The sequence below is a fragment of the Phoca vitulina genome, unplaced genomic scaffold (genome assembly GCF_004348235.1).
Source record: "Phoca vitulina isolate PV1807 unplaced genomic scaffold, GSC_HSeal_1.0 scaffold59, whole genome shotgun sequence".
NCBI lineage: Eukaryota > Metazoa > Chordata > Mammalia > Carnivora > Phocidae > Phoca > Phoca vitulina.
The window spans coordinates 599477-620954 of NW_022589762.1; the positions used below are offsets into that span (position 1 = coordinate 599477).

The 21478-nt window shown below is 41.7% G+C and overlaps 1 protein-coding gene and 1 non-coding gene across 2 annotated transcripts in view; both read left to right on the forward strand.

Moving 5' to 3' along the window:
* The window catches only part of ATP6V1E1 (ATPase H+ transporting V1 subunit E1), a 35589-nt gene continuing 14111 nt past the window's right edge, over nt 1–21478 (forward strand). The window contains exons 1-4 of the mRNA XM_032390806.1: nt 1–172; nt 6335–6400; nt 11699–11808; nt 12433–12499. Coding sequence (XP_032246697.1) covers nt 140–172; nt 6335–6400; nt 11699–11808; nt 12433–12499 — 276 coding nt within the window. The 5' untranslated portion in view covers nt 1–139. The remainder of the gene's footprint in view (nt 173–6334; nt 6401–11698; nt 11809–12432; nt 12500–21478) is intronic.
* Nucleotides 9607–9810, forward strand: LOC116623705. The gene has a single exon (XR_004297739.1). It is a non-coding gene; the product is annotated as a small nucleolar RNA SNORA74 (small nucleolar RNA).

Consider the following 21478-nt stretch of genomic DNA (forward strand, 5'->3'; position numbering starts at 1 on the left):
ACCTGGCAGGAACCGGAAGCCGGAGTTATAAAGCGAAGGAAACCGAAAACTCTGCTGGATTTTCTTTTCCCTTCCTTCCACCGCCCCCTTCCAGCCTAAGCTAGAGCCAGTGGGCCTCCGGCCTAGCAGAGCTTTCGCCATGGCGCTCAGCGATGCTGACGTGCAAAAGCAGGTAGGACCTGCGGTTAGGTCTGGTGAAGTCGCAGTGTGGGTCCGGGGGTGGCGGACTGGAGGACGCGGGCCTCGGGCAGCCCAGATGCCGGAGGAGGGTCCCTTACTCCAAGTCTCCCGGGCTTAGTAGGCTGTCTGCAGGAGGGGAATTTGACCTACAGCTCCTGTGTCTTCAGCTGCGGTTTTGCGCCGCCTTCTTGAATGTGCTGGCTTTTTGGCTTACACCTCGGCGTTCCTTGTTTTCCCAGGGTATTCGCTGGGGTTGTTAGAGCAGAGAATTGAAAACAGGGTTTAAATGCAAATCGAATGCAAGGATTGAAGACCTCCTTTTCACTTGATTTTTAACCCTGAGGGAAGGGTTCACAGTACGATAAAGAATGCTGACGGGAGAGAGTTGCTTCCAATGTTGTTTTGAGGTCATTCATTGAATTGTTAATCTTCATTTTGGAAGGACCTCCTCTATCATAATGAATTGTAATCGTTGGTCTCTCACTGGTGTGTACGTTAATGTTTATTAATAATAATGCAGAATTCCTCTCAATTTATGAACGCCAGCGCCAGCGTTTGGCACAAAGTAAATAAGTCAAGGTTAATGGAAAAAATTATGGAAGTCGTGAACCTACATCATTTTTGCAAGTGTATCAGTCCTGGGAAACTAGGGTTTTTTGTTTGTTTGGCTTTTTTGTTTAGTTTAATGTGCCATACCTTCAAGTTGTAGACATTAAGAAAGTTACAATTAGAAAGACTCCCAGGAAAATATATTGGCATTGATAGGCCTGTAACAAACATGGGAAAAAATGGTTTCCATTTGCCCTGCCAGAGATATTCTGAAACCATGGTCCTTGAATTTAGTAGCCATATTGCCAGTAGATTTTTTCAGAGAAGGAAACACGCCTGCAATTTAATCTTTATAGTTTAGAGAACTAAGTCTATTTCTTTTTGAAGTACTAGGAAAATTCTCTGACTAAAGCTCACTCACTGGCTTATGAATCTTCTTAAGTGAGCAATAAAATGTTTTTTCCTTGGATATTTCCATTTCCTAGAAGATGACTTTGCATTTTATTCTTAATCTAACGTGCACTAAGAAAAGTGGAGTGTTTCTTCATCACTGGTCTCCTGCTAATAATCACAAAGGGAAATTGTGTAACAAAAATAGCATCTATGGATAAGATTAAGAAATCTAATAATATTCTTACAAAACAATGGGGTTTTTACATTTATCACTGCTGCTTTTGATTTTTACTATAGGAAAAACTTGGTGCAGTGGAAAAGTACAGTGTCCTCCACATCTTCTAGTAGTCACAGTTACAGTGCTGATTCTCTTTTTCCACTTGTTCCTTCATCATCCCCCCTACCCCTTTGTTATAATATATTGAAGAAAAAGCCTTCCCCAGGAAAAATAAAAAGTGGTGTATTTCCTTGGAATCTAGACCAAAACCATTTTTTCTTTCTATAAAATTGAAAGATGAAGGAATCTATGGTCTCTACCCCTCCACGCTACACACAAGCTCCATAAGGGCAGTGTGTTTTGTTCCCTGTATTCTCAGGGCAGTGAATAGACCAGGCACCAAGCACATAACAAGTGCTTATAAATTGCGGATTCCTTGACTTCTTCCCCATTGTATTAAAATTTATGTATATTTGCTTTTTTGTCTGGGGAGTAATGTTATTTACTTCATCCAGTTTTTGAAGGAATCTGATTTCAAAAAACTTAAAACCCAGTAGGGTTAGCAGGAAGATGAAAAGTATCTTTTAAAAAGGAGGTAGTCTCTTTTTTTTTTTTCTAATTTAAGATTTTTATTTATTTATTTGACAGAGACACAGCGAGAGTATCTTTTAAAGGCCAGATTTTTCTGCCTTGGGGTGGAGTTAAATGTCCTGAAGGGCTTGACTATTTTTCTTGTTGGAACTCTTGAAGACAGAATATGATCATGTTGGCTGTAAACAGGCTTCTCTGACCTGGGTTAAAATGAGTGTTTTGCTCTAGGCTGTGCTGATCTAGTCAAATCCGGTAGAGGGTCCAGCATGAGTGATAAAGGCAGATAATGCAGGTTTGAATCAGGGTTCACCTCTACAGGCCCACTGTGCCTTGTAGCATTTATAAACACCTGTTTTGATTACTGTATTAAACTACTTTTAAAATTCCAAACTGAGTTCAGTAAGGCTTCAGACTGAACTTGTGGAGCTACCATTCCTTACCATGAACACACAAATCTGTGGGGGCTAATCCTTTTAGCAAGGTCACAGTGATTTTCTATACAAAGTACTTCTGGATTAGGTACCCCAAATATTTCAAGGCCTGAGATTTTATAAGTATTGTATTACCTATGAAATAGGCTTTGATTATCATAATTATTTTGGTTCCTCAAGCATAGGGTAGTTGCTAAGAATTTTGACAAAAAAGAAATCTTCCCTTTCAAACCATACTGTTTTTTCTTTAAGACTTTGATGCCACGAGGTTGGATTATTAATGCACTTTATATTTTTTAATTTTTTAAAATATTTTATTAGAGTGTGCACGCGTTAGAGCACAAGTGGGGGGTGGGCAGAGGGAGAGGGAGAAGTAGGCTCCCCGCTGAGCAGACGCGGGCCTCCATCCCAAGACCCTGGGATTATGACTTGAGCTGAAGCAGACACTTAACCAGCTGAGCCAGAGAGGCGCCCTATCGGTGCCCTTTTTATTTTATTTATTTATTTTTAAAGATTTTATTCATTTGACAGCACAAGCAAGGGGAGTGGGAGGGAGAGGAAGAAGCGGACTCCCCACTGAGCAGGGAGCCCGATGCGAGGTTGACCCCAGGACCCTGGGATCACCACCTGAGCAAAGGCAGACACTTAACTGACTGAGCCACCCAGGCGCCCCTATTAATGCCCTTTTTTTTTTTTTTTTTAGATTTTATTTATTTATTTGACAGAGAGAAACACAGCAAGAGAGGGAACACAAGCAGGGGGAGTGGGAGAGGGAGAAGCAGGCTCCCCGCTGAGCGGAGAGCCCGATGTGGGGCTCGATCCCAGGACCCTGGGATCATGACCTGAGCCGAAGGCAGACGCTTAACGACTGAGCCACCCAGGCGCCCTATTAATGCCCTTTTTAAAAAAATGTATAAAACACATAACAAAACTTAGTCATCTTAACCATTTTTTTTTAAAGGTTTTTATTTATTTATTTGATAGAGACACAGCGAGAGAGGGAACACAAGCAGGGGGAGTGGGAGAGGAGAGGGAGAAGCAGGCTTCCCGCGGAGCAGGGAGCCCGATGCGGAACTCCATCCCAGGACCCCAGGATCATGACCTGAGCCGAAGGCAGACGCTTAATGACTGAGCCACCCAGGCGCCCCCATCTTAACCATTTTTAGCTGCACAGTTCAGTAGTGTGAAGCATATTCACATTATTGTAAAACAAATCCTCACTCACCTGTGTGTACATTAGATTTATGGTATCTTTGTGGTACATGGAGAAGCTGGGAATTGTTTCCAGATTGTTAAACTCTAAAAAGTACTTTGGATATCTCAGGAGGCTTAAAATACCAACAGGTTCTCATTCATTCACAAATGTTTATTGAGCACCCCCTACAGGGGTAGTTGTTCCATGTTCTGGTGTTTTGGTGATGTAAAAAATAAGATCTCTATACTCATGGAACTTAAGTGGGAGAATTAATAAACACAGGGAATTAGGGGCTCCTGGATGGTTCAGTCAGTTAAACATCTGACTCTTGATTTTGGCTCAGGTCATCATCCCAGGGTCGTGAGATAGAGCCCTGCTTCGGGCTCCGAGCTCAGCTCAGAGTCTGCTTGAGATTTCTCTCTCTCTGCCCCTACTACCCCCGCAGGCGTGCTCTTTCTCTCTCTCTCTCTCTCAAATAAAGTCTTTTTTAAAAATAAAATAAACACAATGATTAATGACCTAGAGATTATTGGTATTTTTTAAATCATCTTTTTTTACTCATCATTTCTTTCAGATAGAGCCCCTATGAAATGAAACTACCAATGAGGTTGATTAGCCTTAGTACTTGTATATTCACTTGGGTGTTATTTTTACATCTTCCACTAGAGATAGTACTTCATTTATGAGTCTAAAAAAAAGAAAACTTCATTTTTGAGTCTAAATTGGTTCAGTGACCCCAAGCCCCATTCAGAAGACTTCAGTGGACTTTATTCTCTGATTGTAGCCAGAGAAGCCTTATAACAAGTACCTCACCTTATAGTTTAGTTGTGGATAGGGACAAGTAAGCAAGGAATTAAGAATATGTGTTTAGGTAGAGGACGTGCAGAGGGCCCTAGGTGCACATTGGTGAGAAATTCAGGAAAGATTGGCCAAAGGAAGTGACAGTTAAGCAAGAAGAATCCCGAGAACTTAGTCAGCTGAAGGGAGGGAGAAGAGTATTCCAAGTGGAAGGAGCAGCATATTTGAAATCTTGGAAGTGAGGAAGAGAGTGGTGAATTTAAGGAACAGAAAAACTGAAATAAGTTTAGTAGGACAGGAACCAAGAGTCTGAAGAGTGGCAAATGGTGACGGTTATGTTTCATATGATGCTGGCAAGGTAAGCATTGACCAGATCACGTACCTTCTAAAATCTTTACACTTTATCATAAAGCAGATGGGGGGGGGGGGGGGGGGGTGGTATATTATGAAACTGGCATTTTTATTTTTTTAATTTATTTTTTAACAATTTTATTTATTTGACAGAGAGAGACAGCAAGAGAGGGAACACAAGCAGAGGGAGTGGGAGAAGGAGAAGCAGGCTTCCCTCTGAGCGGGGAGCCCGATGTGGGGCTCAATCCCAGAACCCTGGGATCATGACCTGGGCCAAAGGCAGACGCTTAACCGACTGAGCCACCCAGGTGCCCGAAACAGGCATTTTTAAAGGATCCTTCTGGTTGCAGTGTAGAGTTGATTAGGAAACAAGGCTGAGGGCAGGGAGACAAAATTGGAAGCTGTTGTAATAATTCAGCTGAGAGATGGTGGTAGCAAAGACTAGGATAGTGGCTATGAAGATGGAGAAATGTGGACAAATTAAAGAACTATTAGAATTGATAGCACTTGGTGGTTGATTGGATGTGAGGACTGAGGTACAAGAAAGGGTCAAAGTCAGATGTTGGTGCTAATCCTCAAGATAGAGATCTTAGGGCGCCTGGGTGGCTCAGTCGGTTAAGCGACTGCCTTCGGCTCAGGTCATGATCCCAGGGTCCTGGGATCAAGTCCCAAATGGGGCTCCCTGCTCAGTGGGAAGCCTGCTTCTCCCTCTCCCACTCCCCCTGCTTGTGTTCCCTCTCTCGCTGTGTCTCTCTGTCAAATAAATAATAAAAATAAAATCTTTAAAAAAAAAAAAAGAGAGAGATCTTAGTGGGCAGAGGGGAAGTGATTAGCAGTTCATTATTGAGTGTGTTGGATTTAGGTTCCTGTGAGTAGGCTATCTAAAGAGCAGTCTAGGAGGCAGAGGAAGAAGAGGATGGCCCTGAAGGAGGACAAGGAAGTCATGGAAGCAAAGGGAAGAGATTGTTCTTATTCGAGAAGGGAGGGTTGACCAGCATATCAAAAGATGCTGAAAGATTGATTAAGGCCAAGATTTAAGGGCTAGGAGATTATTGTCATTTTATGAAAGTAATTTCAGTGAAGTGGAGAGGGTAGAAGTCAGATTGAAGTATGTTGAGAGTAGGAGGTAAGAAAGTTGAAAAAGTATGGAGCACGTGGCTGGCTCAGTTAGTAGAGCATGTGACTCTTGATCTTGGGGTTGTGAGTTTGAGCTCCATGTTGTGTGTAGCGATTACTTAAAAATAAATCTTTAAAAAAAAGTTGAAAAGGTAAATATAGATCTGTTTAATTATAGATGGAGAAGAGGAAAAGAGGGTGCCGGCTGAAAGGGGTATGAAGTAGAGGAGGATATATACTCAGTCCTCCCTCCCCCATAGACTCCATGTTCCTTGAGAGTAGGGTAATGTTCTGTGTGATATTGAATATTGTGTCTGGTCCATTTGCTAGAGCAAATTCCAGATTGTAAGATACCTGAAACCAGGAATTACCTCATTTGTCCTTGTACACAGTGCCTGGCACATAATACACTTTTAGTAAATGATTGATTATTGAATGAATCAGAAAAGATGTATATATATATTTTTGTTATAGTCAAAAATAAACTAACCTTTTCTTTCTTCTTCCTTCTAGATTAAGCATATGATGGCTTTTATTGAACAAGAAGCTAATGAGAAAGCAGAGGAAATAGATGCAAAGGTGAGACTCCATCTTGTGGGTTCAGGAAGTTCTCAGAATTTCATAGTGTGGCTTTGCTAAGCAGTAATTAGTAAAATTGCTTCACAACACATTGTATAGGACTGCTAAGAATGTGTCTTATCTTTAATGTTAAAAAGTAAATTTTCCTGGGCAACCTTCTCCGTTCCCCTCCCTCTTCGGGAGCTTTGTACTATCGCTCAGTAAACTAATTAATTGATTAATTTTCCTTTCTGAACATTCTAATTGCCAATAAGTATCCTGAAATTTTATGGTAGGGAGTAGAAAAGTAATAGATAAATTTTCTCATGGAATCTGGAATCTAGACATTTAGCATCTATGACTAATTGTGATAGTTGGTTAGGGGAGGGTATAGTATTTTTATGTTGTTATTTTTCTTTTTCATTAATTTGTGCTTGTTGAAAAAAAATAATAGTTTGGAAGTGTATAAGGTATAAAATGAAAGCCCCTGTCCATTACAAAGGTGATACTTGGTCAGCAATTTTGAAATTTTATAAATATTTCCAGTTGCAGTTTGTTTATACACAGTATATCAAGTTGTTCTTTTCCCTAAGTATAATCATAATGGGCAGAATATATTGTTTAATACATTATTTTCATTATCTTTTTTTTAATATAACTTTAGTTTCTTTTTTTCTTTTTTTTTTTAAGATTTTATTTATTTGAGAGCGTGAGAGCGAGCCGGGGGAGAGACAGGGAGAGGGAGAAGCAGACTCCCTGGTGAGCAGGGAGCCCAATGCGGGGTTGGATCCCAGGACCCTGAGATCATGATCTGAGTCGAAGGCAACCGCTTAACCGACTGAGCCACCCAGGCGCCCCTAGTTAGCTCATTTTAAAAATGAAAGTATTTGGGGCGCCTGGGTGGCTCAGTTGTTAAGCGTCTGCTTTCGGCTCAGGTCATGATCTCGGGGTCCTGGGATCGAGCCCCGCATCGGGCTCCCTGCTCAGTGGGAAACCTGCTTCTCCCTCTCCCACTCCCCCAGCTTGTGTTCCCTCTCTTGCTGTGTCTCTGTCAAATAAATAAATAAAATCTTAAAAAAAAGTAAAATAAAATGAGCTAACTAGAGAACAGAGAAGCTAAATGACTGGCCCAAGATCACACAGCTGGTACTTGCAGAGGAGATCCCTACCCCAGTACTTCCTAGTTAGGCTGATACCTGAGTTATAATCTGTTAATGGCATCCATATGCCTTTGTAGGTTAACTTTTTTTTTTTAAATAAAAATAAAGGCTATCAGGGGTGCCTGGGTGGCTCAGTCGATTAAGCGTCTGCCTTCAGCTCTAGGTCATGATCCCAGGGTCCTGGGATTGAGCCCCACGTTGGGCTCCCTGCTCAGTGGGAGTCTGCTTCTCCTTCTGACCTTCCTCCCTCTCGTGCTCGCTCTCACTCACTCACTCACTCTCTCAAATAAATAAATAAAATCCTAAAAAAAAAAAAAACTTAAAAAAAAATAAAGGCTATCAGGTGAGAGAGTATGGAAGCAAGAACTTCGTATTTCCTTCAATGACTCCAGAAGAGCAGGAAAGGAGGAAAAGGTAATTTTTATTTTTAAAAATTTTTTTAAAGACTTTATTTATTTGACAGAGAGAGACACAGCGAGAGAGGGAGCACAAGCAGGGGGAGTGGGAGAGGGAGAAGCAGGCTTCCCGCGGAGCAGGGAGCCCGACGCAGGGCTCGATCCCAGGACCCTGGGAACATGACCTGAGCCGAAGGCAGACGCTGAATGACTGAGCCACCCAGGCGCCCCATGGAAAAGGTAATTTTTAAAAACCTACACTGACAAGGGCACTTGGGTGGCTAAGCATCTGCCTTCGGCTCAGGTCATGATCCCAGGGTCCTGGGATCAAGCCCCACGTCGTCGGCGGGTTCCCTGCTGAGCAGGGAGCCTGCTTCTCCCTCTCCCCCTGCTTGTGTCCCCTTACTCTCTCAAGTGAATGAACAAAATCTTAAAAATATATATATAAAGAAAAAAAATAAAAACCTATGCTGACAAGCACGGCTGTCATGAAGATAGTGCCCTGGGAAGCAGGTGGTGCTGCAGTGCCAAGGGGGACAGAACGAGGTTGGTGTTACACGAGGTGCAGGAGTAGGGTCCTGTGCCCTGGCAGATGCTGCAGGAGTGACATTGTTTACAAGCTTCTCTCTTGTATCCAGAAGCGCAGTCAGGCACACAGTGGTCCCCCCAGCAGTAGGTCCTGGGCATTCTGGAAGCTCAGGCAGAGGCTGCCGGTGTTGTGGAGATGAGCTGCACAGCGCTGGTGCAGAGGATGGGGGTCGTCAGTACTATCAACATTTCCCCCAAGAACTCTGAGAGCTCTAGCACGATGTGCCCTCATTCACAGTGCTCCTGAGCTCCAGTGTAAAGGTTATTTAAAAATAAAATCTTAAAAAATTTTTTTTTATCATTTAAGGAAGAAAAGACTCTTTTGCCTACCACTACTATAATCTAACAGCTGATGGAGTATTGTTTAATTTTGTTTGATGGTCATAGGAGCACTTCAGTTTCTTGTATGACTAGTGCCCTTATATCCCTCTGGGACAAATGTAGAAATTCTATTTCAGCTGATAAATGCATTCCTATTTGAAATAGTCTTATATCGAGATGCCTGAGTGGCTCAGTCAGTTAAGCGGCTGCCTTTGGCTCAGGTCATACATGATCTTAGGGTCCTGGGATTGAGTCCTGCATGGGGCTCCCTGCTCATCGGGCAGTCTGCTTCTCCTCTGCCTGCCATTCCCACTGCTTGTGCGCTTGCTCGCTCTCTCTGGCCAGTAAATAAAATCTTAAAAAAAAAAAGCATTGTATCTCGTATAACACAATCGTCTTTATTTCCCATGATAGGTATAGAAGAAAGCTGTTAGGCACTTCTTTTCATTTATTTATTTGTAAAGATTTTATTTATTTGAGAGGGAAAGAGCACCAGGGTGGGGAGGTACAGAGGGAGAGGGAAAGCAGACTCCCCGCTGAGCAGGGAACCCACTGAGCCGAAGTCAGTTAGATACTTAACTAACTGAGCCACCCAGGTGCCCCAGGCATTTCTTTTAGAATATAAAAGCTCAGATACCTGTGTCAGCCATTAAACATTCAAGTGGACGACTCTAGCTAACTTTGTAAAATCATTTCATACTGCTTAAAAATCATAGACATCTGACACACTGGTAAGATCACCTTTTAAAAAAATGACCACTCTTCCAGCAGTAGTCAGCTGTCTAGATAGAGCCATTCCTGTGATGGTGTTACACTGCTGGAAGAGGGCTGTCCTGTCGTCTTCCTCCAGTGGCTTCTGTCGCTCTTCTGGTGGCGCCTGCCGTTGGTGCAAGGCAGAACTGTGCTTCCTTGAGAGGGTGCTGAGCGTTCACTCTGGCCGCTTAGCTCTAGTCCGGGAGCAGACACAGTATACCGCATGCTTTCTCTGCGTGTTCTAGTTAGACCGCTTTTTCTTTCTCTTTGAGTATTTCCCTTTAATCCTGCTTTATATTCTCTAATAATTCCACACTTTGATTTTATTTGATATCCTAAGTATATTCTTCCCCCAAAAAACTTAATTGCAAGCTAGTTTGTCCGTTAAAATGTTTTGGTTTTTTTTAACATAGATCAGTTACTGTAAACTTCTTTATAAAATATATTCTAGGTTGTCATTCAGAGTCTTTCTATATTTGATTTATACTTAATAATAAGAGTTTTCTGGGGCGCCTGGGTGGCTCAGTCGGTTGGCGCTAGGTTTTCTGGCTTTGTTCTGTAGCACATTTGGAGCCATCATTGAGAAAACAGGAGGTGCAGAAGATGACCTTAACACAGAAACAGCTGGAACTGTGACAGGCATGTTGTATATATGTACAGGCGGTCTTTGAGGGGTAGCACAAGGTGCTCTAGCAGGACTAATGCTTCCTAGCCTCTGCACACTATATAACTGGGAGCATACGAAAGCCTCCTTGCTCCAACAGTCACTCTGAAGATTTTGACAACTTATGAATGGAGGACACTTTAGTAGTCATCTAGATCAATTTATACGTCAGCCTAGAGTTATTCTCTCTTCCTACAATTAGTTTGAAACATTGGAGATTCCAGTTTGCTGTGATGAAGATTCATGGATGGGGGCACCTGGCTGGCTCAGTCAGTAGAGCATGTGACTCTTCATCACAGTGTCATGAGTTCCAGCCTCATGTTGGGCATAGAGCTACTTAAAAAAAAAGAAAGAAAAAGATTCATGGATGGTTGACCAGGACTGGCACTCCTTCCAGCCATTGAGTTAAAGCCAAAACCCTTTGGTAGCTGAGTAATGTGGTTTTCTCCTACCCCCTGCACTGGAAAACTACTTACTCCCAGAATTCAGGTCATGATTGTTGTTGTACTGTATCACCACATTTGTTTATTTAATGATCTGAAACTGTAATGTTGCTTTGTATTCCCAGTAAAATAGAAAAAAATTTAAAAATTTAAAAAAATTAAAAAGTAACTGCTCAGTAATTTACACTCATAAACAACTTACATTTATATAACTTATAATTTTAAAAGGACTGTTAGATTTATCTTACTTATTTGACCTATGAGGAATGAATACTGTTCTATTTATTTTTTTAAAGGGAGGTAGGGTGGGAGAGGCAGAGGGAGCGAAAGAATCCCAAGCAGACTCTACGCCTAGCTTGGAGCCCAACGTGGGACTCGATCTCACAACCCTGAGATCATGACCTGAGCTGAAATCAAGAGTCAGACACGTAACCAACTGAGCCACCCAGGCACCCGAAGAATACTATTTTTATTATTTTATAAGGGAGGACTAAGACTGAGATTACTTGACCAAATTTTTTTAGGCAGTAACCCAGATGTAAGCTCCAAATTCTGTAGTCAAATGGATTAAATTTAGAATACATAATGATTTTTTTTCACATACAGAATCTTCTATCTGAATATATCCTTCTAACTTTGTGGCTGGGTACTGTTATCTTTTTTTTTTTTTTTTTAATTTTTATTTTAAGTAGGCTCCACACACCGTGGGGGGCTTAAAATCATGACCCTGAGATCAAGAGTGGTATGTTCTACCAACTAAGCCAGCCAGGCACCCGTGGGTACTGTTATCCTAGATCAAATTTTTAGTTTTCTGGTTCATCATTTATGTCGAAAATCATTGGTTATCCCTTTTGAGTAAATTAGAAATAAATTTTGAAGACAAGTCATAATAAACTGACTTTTTGATATGGAATACAGTGCTGCTGGTTGCCAGCTGCTTAAAATAAAACTCAAAATCTGGTGTAATGAATTAATAATAATTGTTTCCTTGATAGGCAGAGGAAGAGTTCAACATTGAGAAAGGTCGTCTTGTGCAAACCCAAAGACTGAAGATTATGGAATACTACGAGAAGAAAGAAAAGCAGATTGAGCAGCAGAAGAAAATGTACGTAGATCCTCGTACCGTATTAGCTAAGGAAGCTTTAAAAAGTCAGTGGGACGGGGTGCCTGGGTGGCTCAGTTGGTTGAGTGACTGCCTTCGGCTCAGGTCATGATCCCGGAGTACCAGGATCGAGTCCCGCATCGGGCCCCCTGCTCAGCAGGGAGTGTGCTCCTCCCTCTGACCCTACCCCCTCTTGTGCTCTCTCTCTCTCACTCTCTCTCTCTTGAATTAAAAAAAAAAAAAAGTCAGTGGGACAAGAGGACAGAGCAGGTGCTTTGGAGTCAGGTAGGTATGGGCTCAAGTCTTAACTGGACCACTTAATATACTTGTATGACCTTGGGCAAGTTGTGTAATTTCTTTTTCTTCATTTGTGAAAATGGAAGCATCACAGGATTATTGAAAGAAAGTTGTAATAACTGATATGAAAATGCTTGCCACTTGGTAAGCATTCAATAAATACTTTATCTTTGAAAATAAGTTGGTAGAAACCACTAAATGTATTTCAGTGGGGTTCTCTGGGGTATATACAAAGAGAAGTATCTGTACATACAAAAGAAGCTGTATATTTATTTCTCTGCAGTTTTTTTCTTATGCTATACTGATACTATTTTTCCATACCTTTTGCAGTCAGATGTCTAATTTGATGAATCAAGCAAGGCTCAAAGTCCTCAGAGCAAGAGATGACCTTATTACAGTGAGTAATTTGCTCCTATTATAAGATTATAAAATGTTTATTCACTTACCTATTATAGAGAATTCACTAGTTAGCATTAGCTAATTAAGGAGTTGAATGATTTCTAGAGAGAAAATATTTGGTCAGCAAATCATTATACTAGGTTTTGTAATAAATACAAAGTGAAGGGTGCCTGGGTGGCTCGGTCGAGCGTCCGACTCAATTTTGGCTCAGGTCATGATTTCACGGTCATGAGATTGAGCCCCGAGTCGGGCTTTGCCCTCAGTGGGGAGTCTGCTTGGAATTCTCTGTCTCCCTGTTCCCCACCACCATGCACTTGGGAAGTATTGTCTTCTAAGGAAGAAGTTAGAAACCTACAGAAACATACCACTTAGTTGAGAAAGTTTAAAGGTATTCAAATTAGCCTGCCTGGCTCAGTTGGTAGAGCATGCAACTCTTGGTCTCAGGGCTGTGAGCTTGAGCCCCACATTAGGTGTGGAGTTTACTTAAAAAAAATTGTGTTCACATAAAGGTATTTGAATTATATTTTAGGAACCAACTAGGATGCCTGCTGTCTTCACTGTTCTTCATTGTTATATTGGAGGCCCTAGATTCCTTTAAGATGGAGAAATAAGAATTATATACAAACTGGGAAAGAATAAAGATTTTTTGCAGATGTGATTTCCCACACACAAAAATACAACATCTAAAAAGCAATAAGAACTAGTAATTAGTTTAAAATGGTGACTGGTGGGGCGCCTGGGTGGCTCAGTCGGTTAAGCGTCTGCCTTTGGCTCAGGCCATGATCCCAGGGTCCTGGGATCGAGTCCCACGTCCGACTCCCTGCTCAGCGGGTAGCCTGCTTCTCCCTCTCCTGCTCCCCCTGCTTGTGCTCTCTCGCTCTCTGTCAAATAAATAAAATCTTAAAAAAAAAAAAAACAAAAATGGTGACTGGCTACAGAGAAAATATACAGAAATTAATAGTTTTTCTGGATCCCAACAATAACCAGTTAGCATGTAAAAAAAAAAATAGATTCTTTTATAATGGTTACAAAAATTACTAAATTATTATGAATTATTAGTAAATAAGACCTAAATGAAAAAACTATATAAAACTAAAAGTATAAAACTTGAATAAATGGAAAGCATACCATTTTCTTAGAAGATTAAAGAAACACAAACTAATATTGTAAGCTATCAATTCCTACTAGGTTAATCTGGTGTGGCAGCACTGAGAATGGACTTGGTGTGTCAGTGTTGACACATTTTGCAGGGAGACTTTCCAGACATTGACTAATGGTTGACTTCTCTTCCAAGTCCAATGCTAAATACTGAATTTCAGACCTGGCTAACTAGGAGAATGGTGGTTCTATTAATGAAGTGGGAAGTTAGGAGGACAAACTTTTTTGGACATTCTTTAAGGGGCCAAGAAACCTCCAGTTGGAAATGTCTGTCAGGATGGTAAATAAGGGGCTGAAATTCAGGACAACAGAGATCACTTATTAACATAACTCATAATACTTCAAATTCGAATGCTTTTAAATTCTAGGAATGTGTGGGGCATCTGCCTTTGGCTCACGTCATGATCTCAGGATCCTGGAGTCGAGCCCCATCGGGCTCCCTGCTCAGTGGGGAGTCTGCTTCTCCCTCTGCCCCTCCCCCTGCTTGTGTGTGCACACTCTCAAATAAATTTTTTTTTTTTTAAGATTTTATTTTTTTGTCAGAGAGAGAGTGAGCATAAGCAGGGGGAGCAACAGGCAGAGGGAGAAGCAGACTCCCTGCTTAGCAAGGAGCCTGATGTGGGACTTGGTCCCAGGACCCTGAGATCATGACCCAAGCCTAAGGCAGACGCTCAACCAACTGAGCCACCCCGGCACCCCATAAATAAAAATCCTTAAAAAAAGTTAAAAAATAAATTCTAGGAATGTGGGAAAATAGGAAATCTGTTGCTAAGTTATCTTCCCACATGGGAATGAATAGTTCATCCTTTATAAAATACCAAAAAGAGGACTGGAGAGCTTTTTGTGGAAATGTTGACTGCAAAATACCTCAGGACAGCTGTTAACCTAGTGTCTTCACCAAAATGTTGAGTTTCAGTAATCAGTGGTTGATTTCCTTCCACGGGATTCAAATTTCTTTAGCAACCTGATTGACATAGTTTATAAGTTGGACTTAGAATAATAACCACCTTGGGGGGGTGGTTTCTTGTAGAAGAACTTGGGCTTTAAGAGTATTTCAGCTTTGGGGTGCCTGGGTGGCTCAGTCAGTTAAGCATCTGACTCTTAATTTCGGGTCAGGTCATGACCCTCAGGATCATGAAATCGAGCCCCATGTGGGGCTCTGCAGGGGAATGGAGCCTGCTTGGGCTTCTTTCTCTTCCTCTCCCTCTGCCCCTTCCTCTCTCAGGGGAAAAAAAAAAGTCTTTCAGCTTTGCCATGTTAGTTTGAGTAAATTATTATTTCTGACCCTCAGTTTCCTCTTTGGTATGTATTAATTATGATACTTGGTTCAGAGGGCTGGGTTTTTTGTTTCCTTTTTTTTTATAGTTTTATAATTATTTAAAAACCAAATTTATTTTTGGGCTCCATGCTGGGTGTGGAGCCTGCTTAAAAAAAAAATCAAATTGGGCGCCTGGGTGGCTCAGTTGGTTAAGCAACTGCCTTCGGCTCAGGTCATGATCCTGGAGTCCCTGGATCGAGTCCCGCATCGGGCTCCCTGCTCTGCGGGGAGTCTGCTTCTCCCTCTGACCCTCCCCCCTCTCATGTGCTCTCTCTCATTCTCTCTCTCTCAAATAAATAAATAAAATCTTTAAAAAAAAAAAAAATCAAATTTATTTTTACACATTAAAAAATCTAAAGAATCAAATCCATAAAGGTTTATGCCAACAAATGTCAGTTTCTTGGCCCAATTGAAACACAGGGTTCTTAAGCTCTTACGAGGATTGAATGCGAGAACGCATTTAATTCCTCTAGCTTAACACTGGCATATGGTGTTTATTTAAGAAGTGTTACTTGCCTTTCCCCACCTCATTTCCTCCAGGTGGTAATAACCCTTCTTTGAATAGGTCTTCATAGTTGAAATATTCTCCCAGCTTCTTGGTGCCTTTGCTCCGAAAGCCCCTGGACCATAAGTTGCTGCATCTTTGATAAATGCCCAGAGTCAAAAATGACAACTGTGACTACTGGGTAGATGCTGTTATTTGTACAATTCAAGAGTTTAGAGACCTGTAACTTAAATATCTCAGCAGCATTCCTCAAGATGAGTGCCAAGGGTTATAGCACATATTGTTAAATGTTATAATTTGACCAGTTAATAGGTTTTGTATTTGCTTTATCTGGTTTTATGCTGCCTTTTTTGAAGATTAATGATACTAAAAGTGGGAAAGATCCTAAGAAAGGTCATCTCTAATATACTATAGAAATGCTTTTGGGGCGCCTGGGTGGCTCAGTCGGTTGGGCGACTGCCTTCGGCTCAGGTCGTGATCCTGGAGTCCCTGGATCGAGTCCTGCATCGGGCTCCCTGCTCGGCAGGGAGTCTGCTTCTCCCTCTGACCCTCCCGACCCTCCCCCCTCTCATGTGCTCTCTCTCTCTGTCTCTCTCTCTCAAATAAATAAATAAAATCTTAAAAAAAAAAATGCTTTTGATAATATATTCTCTAATGGTGTACTTGTCTTAGATGGCAAACAGGTTTTTTTTTTTAATTTTTTTTTAAAGATTTTATTTATTTATTTGACAGAGAGAGACACAGCGAGAGAGGGAACCCAAGCAGGGGGAGTGGGAGAGGGAGAAGCAGACTCCCTGCTGAGCAGGGAGCCCGATGCGGGGCTCGATCCCAGGATCCTGGGATCATGACCCGAGCCGAAGGCAGACGCTTAAGGACTGAGCCACCCAGGTGCCCCGCAAACAGGTTTTATAACCCAAAGTAAACAGCTCAGTATTTTAGTAGATCTGACTTCACTTCAAATTAAAATTATTTTTTCTTGTCCTTATTGTTTGCTTGACCTGATTTTTTCTTTTTTTTTTTTTAAAGATTTTATTTATTTATTTGACAGAGAGAGAGAGAGCAAGAGAGGGAACACAAGCAGGGAGAGTGGGAGAGGGGGAAGCAGGCTTCCCGCTGAGCAGGGAGCCCGATGCGGGGCTCGATCCCAGGACTCTGGGAGCATGACCTGAGCCAAAGGCAGACGCTTAACGACTGAGCCACCCAGGCGCCCCTGATTTTTTCTTTTTTTAAAGATTTTATTTATTCCCTGCTCCACGGGAAGCTTGCTTCTCCCTCTCCCACTCCCCCTGCTTGTGTTCCCTCTCTCGCTGTGTCTCTCTGTCAAATAAATAAAATCTTTAATTAAAAAAAAAATTTATTTGGGGCGCCTGGGTGGCTCAGTTGGTTAAGCGTCTGCCTTCGGCTCAGGTCATGATCCCAGCGTCCTGGGATCTAGCCCCACATCCGGCTCTGTGCTCAGCGGGGAGCCTGCTTCTCCCTCTCCCACTGCCAGCCTATCTGCCTACTTGTGCTCTCTCTCTCCCTCTGTCAAATAAATAAATACAATCTTTAAAAAATAATAATAAATAAAGATTTTATTTGTCAGAGAGAGCACAGGTGGAGGGGAGGGGCAGAGGGAGAGGGAGAAGCAGACTCCACACTGAGCAGGGAGCCTAGGGCAGGGCTTGATCCCAGGACCCCAAGATCATGACCTGAGCCAAAGGCAGACACTCAACTGACTGAGCCACCCAAGCACCCCTGATTTTTTCTTTCTAAAAAAATTTTTTAGGGGCGCCTGGGTGGCTCAGTCGGTTAAGTGGCTGCCTTTGGCTCGGGTCATGGTCTGGGGTCCTGGAATCGAGTCCCACGTCGGGCTCTCTGCTCAGCAGGGAGTCTGCTTCTCCCTCTGCCTCTGCCTGCCGCTTTCTCTGCTTGTGCTCGCTCTTTCTGTGTCAAATAAAAATAAATCTTTAAAAAAAATTTTTTTTGAAGATTTTATTTTTAGGGGCGCCTGGGTTTTATTTTTTAAAGATTTTATTTATTTTTGCAAGGGAGAGAGAGGGAGGGGGAGAACACAAGAGCACTAGTGGGGGTGGGAGGAGGGAGGGCAGAGGGAGAAGCAGACTCCCCACTGAGCAGGGAGCCAGATGTGGGGCTCGATCCCAGAGTCCTGGGATCATGACCTGAACTGAAGGCAGACGCTTAACCAACTGAGCCACCCAGGTGCCCTAAATCCTTTTAAATATAATGAATTACAAGTTTGGCTTTTAGAAGGAAATTTTAGGTGTCATGGATAGGAAACTAATATCTAAAATTTAGATCATTTACTTAATCAAATATCTGATATGCTTACCAAGTGGCAAGCACGATTTTTATTACTAGAGTTATAATAAAATGGAGTCCTTGCCTTTGTGGAACTTAATATCCTAGTAGGCTAAGTATGACTTGTGGTTTAAAAAACAAAACAAAACAAAAATTTGGGTTGTTTTTTTTTTTTCCTTTTTTCTACTTCTCTGTATTTTCCACTTTTCAGTACCAGTGCTTGTCAACTTTTTTCGCCCTCTAGAGTATTTACATGATTATTTTATACTTGAATAACCTCTCTCATCATACACAGTGATTTTCAAATTTTGAGGGAGAGGATATAGAGAGAAAGCACAGTTGTATGGAATGAACATTTTGTAATTAGAAAAGATCCAACTTCAGATCGTTTTTCAAAATAAAGTTTGTGTACCAGGGGGCGCCTGGTCAGTTAAGTGTCTGGCTCTTCATTGCAGCTCAGGTCATGATCTCAGGGTCATGAGGTTGAGCCCTACGTTGGGCTCTGCACTGGGTGTGGAGCCTGCTTAGGATTCTCTCTCCTTCTCCCTCTGCCCCCCCACCCTCTCCCCCCCCCAAAAAAACCCCAAAAAACCAAAATATAGTTATCCACCATTTTCTTTAAGAGATGGGTTAAGGGAAGAGGCTTACATTTTATAAGTTTGAAACACAAAGCAGCAGTTTCAGGTCATATCACACATATCTTCCCCAAATTTTGCCAGGTCATATCACACATATCTTCCCCAAATTTTGCTCATGGGCTTATGAGAGAGGTTGGGACTTTTTTTTTTAAGATTTTATCTTTAGGGATGCCTGGGTGGCTCAGTCATTTAAGTATCTGCCTTCAGCTCAGGTCTGCTTATTTCCGAAATTGTCACAAACAAAATTCTGTTTCAGTACTATCATCATCTTTTAGTTTTCACTATTCTATTTTCATTTTCTAATTTAGCTGGGTTGCCTTCATAAGCTATTTGAACTGAATTCAAAGTATACTTATATTTGGCTTATATCCTGCTGGGCCCTATAGCAGTCTGCATCCAACTGGATTGAGACCACAGTGTATATCTGTACTATAGCTTTTTGAGTGTGAACCTTAAAAAGAATATGGAACTTATCCTTTGGCTGACTCTCTAATTTTAATGAGCATAAAAATTACCTGGAAGACCTTGTTAAAATGGGGATTGCCAGCCCTATTTCCAGAGAATTTTATGTTCTAGTCAGGAATCAGCTTAAATAAGCAGTCCAGAGTACCCTTGATGCAGTGGTCTGAGAACCACACTAAGAACTACTGCTTTAGGCTTACATTTTTGTTAGAGAAGGAGCTGGTGACTGGGAACAGACAAGGAGGTTTGGGCTTACCTCTCAGGTCAAGAAGTAGGAAAGCCTAAACCACGGTAGCAGCAAAAGAGATGAAGAGAAGGCAGGAGCCTCATTGCACAGATCCTACAAAGGTAGTTGTAGGACTTGGCGACTTTCAGGTTGCAATGAGTGAGCGGAAAGAAGTAGTCAAGAAAGACTTAGGGTTCCTGGGGTAGGCAACTGGATGGAGGGATGGAGATTAGGAATAAGAGGAGCAGGTGAGGGATGGTGATAAACCTTGGAGTTGGAATAGCTTTAGGAATCCAAGTGAACAGATACGAGTTGGGCTTATGAGAGAGGTTGGGACTTTTTTTTTTAAGATTTTATCTTTAGGGACGCCTGGGTGGCTCAGTCATTTAAGTATCTGCCTTCAGCTCAGGTCATGATCCCAGAGTCCTGGGATTGAGTCCCGCATTGGGCTCCTTGCTCAGCAGGGAGCCTGCTTCTCCCTCTGCCTGCCGCTCCCTCTGCTTGTGCTCTCTCTCTCTCACATACACACACACACACAAATAAATAAAAAATCTTAAAAAAAATATTATTTTTAAGTAATCTCTACATCCAGTGTGGCATTCAAACCCATAACCCTGAAATAAGAGTCACACACTCCACTGGCTGAGGCAGCCAGGCACCCCAAAAGGTTGGAACTTCTATATGGACAACACACAGGTCCCAGGTAGAGCTGTGGGTATGGATGAGATCACCAAGGTTGTGGATATCAAATTATAGGGCCATGTAAACAAACTGAGAAGCATGTGTATATATACATATATACACATACATATCTACACACATATATATCTACACACATATTTATATATATATACACACACACACTTTTTTTTTTAAGTATGCTGTATCCCCAACATGGGGCTTGAACTCACAACCCCACGATCAAGAGGTGCATGCTCTACCAACAGAGCCAGCGAGGTGCCCCAAGAATGCAGCATATTTAATAGGCAGGAAATAAGAGATTGCTAAGGAAACATGAGGGAAGAGTAGTCATGTTGGAGGAGAATAAGAAGCTAAAGGAACAGAAAACTTGAACAAAATGATAATCTAATATAGTATCTAATGCTTCCAAGAATCAACATAGGGAGAGCAAAGAGATTTGGCAATCAAGGTGTCATTTCTGACTTTGCCAGAGCGCTTCATTTTCATTAATGAAGGCAGAAAGCCAGATTGTAACGGCCTGAAAGATGAGAAGTGACTGTGGCTTGAGGAGCTGAAGGCAGGATGCGTGGCCTCTTGAGCAGTAGGGCTGTGTGAGCCATCTGTGTTCTGATCTCCTTCTGGAACACATGTGAAGTCCCAAGTCTTCTGTAGCATGCAGCTTGAGTTCAGTGTACAGTTGAGCTTTTATTTTTTTAATTTATAATGAGAATTGTGTGAAAATAAACATTTGTGTAATTTCAGTTGTCCTAAAGACGCTGATTTCCTTGGGCCTTTGCCAAGTCTTAACTTCTTGCCATCAAGTTTTTTACAGTTGAGCAGACTCAGTAAGAGGTCTGGAGGAATGGGGAGCCAGACTCGGAACTGACAGAGCACACAGGGTTACATATACATTGGGGCATACATACGTGCTTTAAATGGGTTTTATTTCTAGTTTTATCCATGGAGTAGGAAGTTAGGTAAGAAGGGGAAGTTGTCAAGCAGTTGGATAGAAAGGGATATTGACAAATGATAGAAGGAAGGGGAAAAATAGAAAACCAGGGTAAAAATGAAATCAGCAGGATTTTGCTATCAAAATTGGTCTTAGTTACATAATCCTTTAGTTACTTTTGTCTGCTATTTATCTTTTTTCCTTGTCTGCCCTGATGTTTTCTAGGTTTAAGAGCACAAGCTTTGGAATCCCTGTGAAATCTGAATTTGTATTTCCTGGTATCAGCTGTTTGGTGGGCAGATTTTTTAGCCCCTTCGAACCTTCTGTTCCCTATAAAATGGGGGGAAAAAAAATAACACCTGAAGCTTATCTAGAATTAAATTAGATAATCTAGGTAAAGTGACTAGTATAATGCCTAACACAAAACACATCTTTATTAACACTTCCCTAAACTTCACAACTTCTTAAAAATTGCTAGAAGATATACACTAGCATATAAATTCTGATTCATTGATCCTGAAGTAGAGTTCTAGTTTTGTGGTTAAAGAGAGATGAAATAGAAATGTCTTCCAGGGAGGCCAGCTGACACATCAAATTAGGCGGGACCAGGGAGATAGGATTTTGATGTTGACATCATAATCGGGTTTTGGTTTGCTACTTTCCGGACCAGAATCCTAATATTTCCAGAATCCTTAGAGGCAGTTATGTTGAAGTGGGCAGATAGGCCCTTCCAAAACAC